This window comes from Brachypodium distachyon, chromosome 2 (assembly GCF_000005505.3).
Source record: "Brachypodium distachyon strain Bd21 chromosome 2, Brachypodium_distachyon_v3.0, whole genome shotgun sequence".
Taxonomy (NCBI): Eukaryota; Viridiplantae; Streptophyta; class Magnoliopsida; order Poales; family Poaceae; genus Brachypodium; species Brachypodium distachyon.
This window is the reverse complement of record NC_016132.3, coordinates 25,603,355-25,613,390: the sequence shown is the minus strand read 5'-3', so window position 1 is coordinate 25,613,390 and position 10,036 is coordinate 25,603,355. Positions and strand designations below refer to the sequence as shown.

At 46.6% G+C, this 10,036-nt stretch overlaps 1 protein-coding gene across 1 annotated transcript; it reads left to right on the top strand.

Moving 5' to 3' along the window:
• The first annotated feature begins 515 nt into the window (after positions 1–515).
• LOC100841519 lies at positions 516–6,767 on the top strand. Its single transcript, XM_014898372.2, has 4 exons — positions 516–572; positions 4,152–4,914; positions 5,005–5,343; positions 6,423–6,767. Exons 1-4 carry the CDS (start codon positions 516–518, stop codon positions 6,500–6,502), a joined length of 1,239 nt encoding a protein of 412 aa, XP_014753858.2. The 3' UTR covers positions 6,503–6,767.
• The last annotated feature ends 3,269 nt before the right edge of the window (positions 6,768–10,036 follow it).

Genomic DNA, 10,036 nt, shown 5'->3' with positions numbered 1-10,036 from the left:
CTAGTACCTGATTTATGAACTTATCATCATATTTGTCTCGCCTATAGGTTAAAGAACCGGAACGGTGATCGAACCGGTGAGGCTCTCGTGTGGTTCAGGTTCTTACAGGTCGAACCGCTGGTTCACCGTCCTCTTTTTAAGTTGTAAACTAATATATTTTTGTTCATAAATGCTGCGATAAAAAAATGTATGCTGCAAAATTAATACATGGCAATATGGAAAATAATTCACATAATAATTCTACATAACGAATCAGGATCAACTGAAAAACCTAGAGATAACATCATCTTCTTCCATTTCCAAAGTTACCTCTGCATTTTTCATGAAAAAAACTAACAATGTGTACCGACTAGTTTGTTCAGAGTCCAGTTCGCAGGATTCATAAAACCTGACCGGTTTGGCTGGTTTTCTCTGGTTTAATTGGCGGTCTGTTCTGATTTTGTAAAGTATGCACTACTACAAAACAGTGCATATGTGACGAGTCATCAGTGACGGGCGTGAACGGCCCATCAGTGATGACCATCATCAGTCACCCGATCGTCACTGATGACCACTCATCAGTGACCGTCGAGGTACGCCCGTCACTGATGACGCGTCATCACTCACGGGCGCGCATGACCCGTCACTGATGACCACTCATCAGTAACGGGCGAGGGAGGCCCGTCACTAATGGTTCAATAAAAACACACATTAGTGGCGGTCGTTTGATGTATGCCCGCTACTGATGACTCATGGAGATCTTTGAAGATTGAAATAATCATAACTAATTCATAAAAAGTCAGAAAAATGTGAGTCTTTTTGCTAAAGTCTTATTTTTTCTTTCTTAACATGACGGAACAATAATAAAAAAATCGTGTGTTAGAATTCTAAAAATGAACTATCTAGTACAAACTTGTTATTTTCCAAACTTGAAGTTTATGGTTTTATGCCAAATGATAGGAGTTTTGTCCATTTCTATGCCATAGTTCATGATAATGTATCTTTTTTTTTGCACTTATTATGGTTCTAAATGGCACCTATCCAATTTCCACACAAAGTATAACTTGTTTCATAGCTAATGTCCATACAAAGTATCAAGTATGAATGTATATGCCTTTCAAGCCAAATGAAATATTTTTTTACTCAACTACAATTAATATGGTACAAAATAAAACCTATCCATTTTTCACACAAAGTAGACCATATTTATAATCTATAAACCATTTTAGTTATATAAAATACTTTACATTATATGAATTATGAAAAATACAAAAAAAATTGTCTGGCCTCATCAATGTCGGGCCTCACAGTTAGACCCGCCACTGATGTATCTTTTGGGGCCGGCCAACCCATTTGAGGCCCAACGAAATCCATGGCCTATAAAAACCCCACGGCTAACCCTAACCCACACCCCCTCCCTCCCCTGCCGCCACCACCTCCTCTCTCCCTCTGCCCCTCTCTCTGCTCTCCCTCTCTCCCTCTCCAGTCCAGCGACGTCCCAATCTCTCCTTCCTCCTCTCCATCCCGAGCTCTCCCTCTCCTATCTTCTCCCTCCTCACTCTCTTCCGTGGCTCTAGCCCGAGCTGCTACCGTGCCGAGCAGGAGGGAGAGGGTGCCGCCTCCGGTCCAGGCCGCCCCTGCCGCACAGGAGGGTGCGGGCGCAGCCCCTGGTCCCGACTGCCGCTGCCGCGCAGGAGGGCACAGGTGCAGCCCCAGGTCCTGGCCGCCGCCGCGCAGGAGGGCGCGGGCGATAGCAACAACAGCGCACGCCGCCGCCAGTTCCGGTAGCCGCCGGCGGCGGCCTCCATCGACGCGCCATGGAGCCCCGGCGCGGATCCGCCCGAGCCGGACGCGGATCTGGCCTCTCCTCGGCTCCCTCCTCCCTGCCGTATGTCTCTCGTACTCTCTCCCTCTAAGGTTCTAACTCTCCCTCCTATCTCTCTCATCTGTTGTCCAGGACCTCGATGCTGCCGTGGAGACGCCGCCGACAACAACGCCCCGCCGATGGCCTTCATCGATTGTTTTACTCGATTGTGTATATCGATTGTTTTTTTTTGCTTTATTTGTCATATGTGAATCGATGTGCATCTTATTTGTTGTCTGTGAATCGATTCGATTGATTTGATGTGCATGATGTTGAGAAGTAAATTTGCTTTGTCTGTGAATGGATGCGCTGGATTGATTATTGTTTGGTTCGAGGGTTGGGCTACAGCGCTGGCCTGAGGCCTTGAGTTTTTTTATTTCCCAAAAAACACATCACTGTCGGTCGTATTGTACGCCCGCCACTGATGTCATATAGCATTAGTAACGGGCGGCCCGCCCCTCACTGATGTAGCCCACATCACTGGCAGGTAGTTTGTGACAGACGGCCTGCCCGTCATTGATGGCGTTTTGTGCCCTGATGTGCTTTTATGTAGTAGTGATGGTCCCGACTTACCACCGTTTAGTTACTAAGTTTAATTATCACCATGCGGGCCATGTATCAACTAGTTCGTGTAGTAACCTTTATCACCAGCATGGGAGCAATTATGCACCTGCATCAAATGAGGCCGAATAAGTCATGGATTTGAAGATTGTGATAGCCGTGCGACCACATGATATGTGGGCTCTGGCTTGGTTAAGTATGGAGTTCACACTTAGTTTGTTCATCGCCATGTCGGTCGGTTGGCCTGAGTGGGTCCTCAGCGCGAAATGGGGGGCCAGACTGTGAATCAGAAAGCCATGTTCTTTTGCGTTGAAACCTAATAGGCATGCCGCATTAAGGTATTTTGAAAGACCCCGTTGCAATCTCCTTGCCGGTACACCGATGAGTGTGCATTTCACCAGTTAGCTGCTGATAAGGCAACAAGTCGAGGTTATTGTGACATGTGGTTACAACACAAAACATATTCAAAGTGTAAAACTTTTTGAATAGCCATGTTCACGATCATGGATGCCGCATGAATCTTTGTTTGACATACAGACTTGTCTTGCGACTTCCTTTCTTTTTTGCTTACTGTTGGAATCAAGGACCCTCGCCATGTTGAACACATTACACTTGACATGAAATCGTGTTCACTGAAAAATACTTTAGTATTTCAGATAAAAACGGTTTCACATAGCCTCCCGTTGAAACTGAAAAGGGAGGATACTCGCAAAAAGAAAAGCTGAAAAGGGAGGAGTAAATTTGGCAGAGGACACGGGACCTGGAACGGGCCGGGGACACCGAACACGGCTCGTACCGCGTTTTCTGGCTTGTGCGGCTGCGTCCGGGCACGTGAATGTGCCGGACAAGCGCCAGAGCCCAGGACTGCATGTCCTGCGCCCTGCTCCATACAAATGCTGCGAGCAGCCGAGTGGACTTGGTTCCTCTGGTCTCTGGATCGTGAGCAGCGAAGTCATCGATCGCAAAAGCCCAATAGCAACCAGCGACCTCCTTTCAAAAAAAAAAAAACCAGCGACTCCTGCCGATCCATCAATGAACACCACACCATCACCATGTAGGCAGCTAGACTGGGATCCTACTCCCTGATGGCCTGAGCTGCTTTTAACGCGGGCGCAGAGCTGCAAACGGCGGCAGCGCAGCCGCGAGCAGAGCAGAGAAGGTGAGGAGCTACGGCCGCGTCAGGGAAAGCTGCTACCGCCAGGCTGCCCCCACAAGAAGTCTCGATCCCCCACTGGGCGCAGCGAGCAAAAGAAAAGACGAGAGATGTAGGGCAGGAAGGGAACGGTGCTTCTTCATCTCGGGCCGCTGGGTGTCGTGCGCGCAGAGGAATTTTGCAGGTTCAGACCCCACGCGCAGGCACTTGCCCGATTTCACGCGCACCAGCTTCAGAACACGAGCCGCTCGGCTCGCCCCTGTACTGGTGTGTACACAGATGCGTAGGAGCAAGGCAGGAGGCTATACCTAGCAGGCTAGTACTAGTAGGAGTAATTAAGCTACTAGCTAGAATCTAGGCTATAGCCTAGGGTAGGCTAGACTTGTTTCTTTTGCGTTTTCTTATTGTTGGGTGTTCCTACGTACCTTCGGAGGGACGAGAGAGATTCTTCCTCCTTTATAGCTGAGGGGAAGAAAAGGAGGGGCTTCCGTAGACTCAGCAGCTACTCCGGCCGATGAGTGGTGGTCATCTATTGTGTTCTTGATTGCACTTTCTTTTGCTACCAGTAGCAGTAGCTTAGCTTAACTTAGGTAGGGGAAAAGGAAGCTACGGCTGAGAGAGATAGCAAGCGTGGCGTCGTCAGGGCGGCGGTTCCCACCATCGGTCTCCGCCGCCTTCGCTGAGTGGGTCGCGGCGGCCGGCGGCGGCGACCTGTCCCTCGGCTTCAATGCCGGCGCCGCGCCCGCGTCCGCCGTCTGGGCCCCGGCGGCCGCGTCGCGCCAGTCTGCCGCCGCGCTCAACTACGGCATAGCCGCTGCTGGCGACTTCGTTCTCTCGCCCGCGGCGGCCTCGAGCTCTTTCCACCACCAGACGGCCGACCCGGGGTTCGCGCTCCTCTCTGCGGGACTCGTCGACCCAGACGCCGCTGCCAGCAACAGCAAGCCCGGCACCGCCATCCAGTTCTGGCAGCCGCCGACGGCTGCGGCTGGAGCAGCCGACGACACGAAGAAGCCCGTCGCCAGCGTAATGGCATCTGTCGGCGGCTCCGGTGGGGCGTCGTGCAACGACTGCGGGAACCAGGCGAAGAAGGACTGCCCGTACCAGCGCTGCCGGACGTGCTGCAAGAGCCAGGGCTTCGACTGCACGACTCACGTCAGGAGCACCTGGATCCCCGCCGCTTCCCGGCGCCGCGACCGCCAGAACCCCGCCGGCCCCAACGGCGACGACAGCGCCTCGGGCTTATCCCCTTCCTCCTCCAAGAAAGCCCGCCGGCTCCTCTCCTGCCAGACCACCACCACCAACTCCCGGACCCAGTCCACCTCCTCCCGCAGCTTCGACGCCACCTCCACCCAACAAGGCAAGCAGCAAACAACCCAGCACACATCATAAGGCTCACAAGACATTATGTTGCTAACTTCTTTGATCCGATTCTATTGGCTGCATGCAGAAGCGCCGTTCAGGGACAGCCTGCCGCGGTACGTGCGGGCGCCGGCGGTGTTCCGGTGCGTGCGGGTGACGCCCGTCGATGACGGCGGCGGCGGCGGGGGCGTGGACGAGCTCGCGTACCAGGCGTCGGTGACCATCAACGGCCACATGTTCAGGGGGTTCCTCTACGACCAAGGCCGCGGCAACGTCAGCGTCGACGAGTCCTCCAGCCACGCCGCCGCCGTGCGCAGCATCTCCGACCTCCACCTCGGCACGGCCGTAAGCGCTAGCTCCGCGGTGCCGCCCGGCGTGTACGATGCCGTCGGCAGCGCGCAGCTGATTCTTGGCGGGTTGAGCTATGGTAACACCATCAACTGAAAACTTGATCATAGTAGCAGTAGTAGTAGATTATGGCAATTATAGTAGCCATACTTCCTTTCATATCCCATCGCCAGTAGGGGTGGCTGCTTCATTTAATTATGTTGCTTTCATTTTGCTGCTTGCTGCTGTGCATGTGTACGAAGCCTTCTGTCCTGGAAAGAAAATATATTCGGCTATCTTTTAGGTTAATTTGCTGCACTGCGTGGCATCTACGGTACTCTTTAATTATGTTTCTAAAAGACATGACAATCAAGTATTTTGTGATTTAATTTGATCATTAGAGAGCAATAACATGTGGATTATGTGACGTTATAAATTTTATATTATCAATTTTTTTTCAAATACAATTATAATTATATGATTTTTTTAGCACATATCCACATATCGTTAGTTTAATTATTCTTAAAGTTAAACCCTCGGAATACAAGTACGTCATTCTTTGCAAAACAGAAAGAGAATGGTTGATATTGTGTTCATGATGCTTGTTGTGCCACTTTTCATATAATTTTCAATTAGCCGTATTTGTTCTTAAAATATCAGTCACCTAAAATTTTTACTGTAATTTTTATCTTATTAGATCTGAGTGACTTGTAGAGATGATAATGTTTAGATGTCGATTCAAAAGTTTCAAAATGTAACTGGGATTTGAAAAAAATCGGCCAAACTCATCACTGCTAAAATTTCCGCACCTTTGGAAATTGCAACCGTATTGGAGTAATCACGCCAGGTTCTTGTAGAATGTAGGGTGCTTCTCCTTCTTTGGAGTGAGTTGATACCATAGAGAGAAATGGACGGTACTATTGTTAATTTGACAGCTGAAAAGTTTGACACGACTCTTTGATGCTCGCTCTCCCCACGCCATCGATCACCTCACTCTTGCGTGCTTTGGCTTCCAAAGTGCCCATTTTGTTTACCTTGTTAGGCTACCACGTACTCTATCTCTTTTCCCAAATTTATGCCCAAATAGCGGAGGGGTTGGGCATGCATGAATTTGGATTGGATTATGCGGTATGCTTCTATGTGCTGTTAAGCATCTTATCCGTGCATTGGAACTTGCAGCGGAGAAAAGAGAGCCAGTGTGCAATGCATGTGGTGATACGAATTCTCATGCCTCCCTTAAAATAATCTGCTGGGGATAGTAGTAAATGGAAGCCGTCACCGGTTGCTGCTGCCTGTTGTTTTAACAACGGAGAAGACACTTGTCCTAGTAATATTTTTGCAAGAAGAAAGAAAGAGCTTCCCGGTGTTGATGCACTCATGCACGTACATATCCTTTTTACTAGCAAGATGTCCGGATATTATTTGTATGTTTTAGCTGCCGGCCTGCGTACTTGCTCCGTTTCTTAAAAATGTCATATTACCTTTTATTAAGACAATTTTTTATCACAAATTATTATGTTTAAATGTGATTTATACGTTAAAGTACTTTTGATAACGATTCTAGCGATACTAATTTTGTGTCATATAAATCGCACCTTGACATAAATCACATCTCGACATAGTAATTTATGGTTAAAATCTTGTCTTACATAATATGACATTTTTTAATGAACGGAGGAAGTATCTTCTCCCTTATTGAAACAAATTTTGTGTCATATAAATCACACCTCGACATAAATCACTTTGACATAGTAATTTGTGGTTAAAGTTTTTTCTTAATAAAACCTAATATAATATTTTTTAATGAAGGGAGGGACTATCTTCTCCTTACTGAAACAAAATCGAGTCTTGACCAATGGGGGAGTTTGGTCGCTCTGCTTGAGCCACCGTGAATTGGTTGATGGTGTTGGGTAAGCCATCTTGTCACCATCAAAGCCGGTTATCTCACGTGTTTCTGCGAGGGACTTTTGGTCCATGTTGTGTTGGTACATAATTTGATCCGACGAGATACGTGCTAATGTACACGAGATACTTAAAAACCGATAAGGCACATGTCATGTATCATAATGTACTTCAAATTTGACAAGGTACAATTCATATCCATAATGTATTAAATATGTACTTAAAAACGAGAGAGAGAAAAACAAAAATTATGTCAGGTAGTCACAGTGTTAATCCCCATCACTAATTTAATCCAGCTCATATATTAAAAAAGAGAGGGAGGGAGGATAGGAAATATGTGGGTACTTATAAACCAGAGAGAGAAAAACAAAAATTATGTCTGGTAGTCACAGTGTTAATCCCCATCACTAATTTAATCCAACTCATATATTAAAAGAGAGAGAGGGAGAATAGGAAATATATGGCCAGGAAGGGGGTGTAAACCGGGGGTTGACAGCCTTCACTGTTGTGGCGACCCATACCCGTAAGGATCCGGACCTCTGTGTAATCTGTGCTAGTCCCTAGATCAAATGCGAGCACACACAGTTCCATTGATGAAGTACCATACACATGTCTATGACATCGGTTCGAGTTACAAATCCAGAGTACTTAATACAACCCAAACGGAAGTTCAAAATAAAGCAAACTGATAAAGAGGGAGTCCCATCAACGCCACAGGCAAGTTGAGTGTAGACTCGCGACCCTGCGTCTTCTTCTTAAGCGTCACTCTCTGCACATGATAGGTGTAGGTCAGTACATTGAATGTACTTGCAAGTCACACCTGTGTGGTTAGGAGGAATGCATGGAAATGATGAACGATTTCCTAGTTTGGCTACTAGGGTTGTTTTTGCAAAATGCTGCTTTTGGGGTTTTGAATTACTCATAGTACTTTCTTTTGAAATCTCTAATCCTGGAGTTTGGATAAAACATAGTTTGAACAATAGTATGGTCATTCTGTGTATGTTCACTCAACGACCAACCTATGCACTCTGGGTCAACTGACACTCACATAGCATTCCTTTTTCCCTGACTCATTCTGTGGAACCTTCCATCGAGTCAAAATAGTTTTGGGGTTTTTGAAAACAAAACTTGAAAATCTCCACTTTTCCTGACTTAATGACTCAAAGTCGCCCGTAACCAGGGGCATGACTAATCGATTAGATTGACACTCTCGAGAGGTTTGTACATTTTACCCACTTGACACAATCAGTCCAAAGTGTTGCCTGACGACAAGCGTGCGCAACAGGTAAAGATTGTGACGAAGTCTTTCACTAGAAGCCCCCTAATACCTAATTCTGGCACCGCCCGCCCCATATGAGCACATTGGCTCCTCTCCGGATGGCGATACCCAGGTAAGGGTTTCCCGCTAGTTAGTCGACCAAGCCAGAGCTCATAATAGCAAGTGGTTGCACAAGAAGCCTTTTGGTACATGAGAAGGTTTGAACTCTTAGATTTCTGGACGGCGGTCCCCACCTTCTCCTGAGCGTGTACCCGTTACGGGGCTACAACACTTGCCGATAGCCAACTGGCCTCCATCATACCACTCCATCCAGATAAAAAAATTTGGTTTTATTTCGAAAACATTTTTCCAAAAACATACTCGCTCTTAAAGAGCACTTAATACGTTTCAATATAGTTTGGGTCCCGTCCCGTTATACTAGTATAGCATGCTTTGGAAAAATGTAAATACATAACCTATGGTATTTGGTGGCATGTCAATGGATCCTATAAGCAATCTATTAGGAATAACTAAACATGTTGAAAATGCATTTGATAAATATTTCATATGGAAATAAATCTAACATGCATCCCTATGACATTGTAAACAACATAGCGTAAGCAAAATATAGGTACTACATGATCAATAAGTGTAACTTGTCTGGATCAGAAAAGTTGTTGCGGTCGTCAACTCCCTCGCACTCGTCGCAGTCGCAATCCGAATAATCTAACGCGAAGAACGAAACAAAGTAAATGCATATTTCTAAATATATATCCAAATTCAAATATAACTCCAAATAAACTTCAAGAACAGAACTTCGACTTCATGCAAACAATACTATAGTATCAACAAACAAAGTTCTAAAGTCTAGGTTAAGGCTAGTGTGGCTAAGTCTGAAGATTCAGTAATCTGCTACTGTTAACAGGTTGCAACTAGGGTTGACAGGTAAAAGGTGCTAAAGTATAGTACATGGCATGAAATATATGCCACAGTACAGTACTAAGGTTGTACTAACTAACGCAATAGGTTTCAGGTCAGTTGGATAAACAGATCGAAAGTTACTGGCTTGCAAAGGTGGCTAGTCAGATTCTGACAGACAAAGAAAACTAACTTCTACTGAAAATCTACTGGTGCTAAACTATTCCAATGACAGAGAACTAAACATACGAATCCACGAATATGATCTACTCTTCCAAATGGCACTGGTTTCATGAACTATGGAGATATGAGGCAGTAGCTATGAACAGATGAATGTGGCTACTCATTAAGGATGGTGCTACAATTTCCTGCCGCGGCAGAGATACGGCAGAAAAGCTGCTAAGAATACCATTTTGCGACGACGATGCAATGCACGAGATGAACCATCTACGGCTACTGTCTACAGAGAAATTGTAGAGGAACATACACTCTACACCATGGTGATAACTAGAGCACATAATGATCAGAGGGTTGCTAACAATCGATGCTTGAACAGAGCTAAAAGCACGGGAGATGAACATGTTCATACCCAAATCTTTCCGGAGATGAATGGATCGACGAATCGGGACTCGGGAAGGAAGAAGGAGGGTTGGGGGAGATTTCCGGTGTCGCGGGGAGTACAACGGTGCGAACGGCGAGCTCCGGCGTGGTCTCA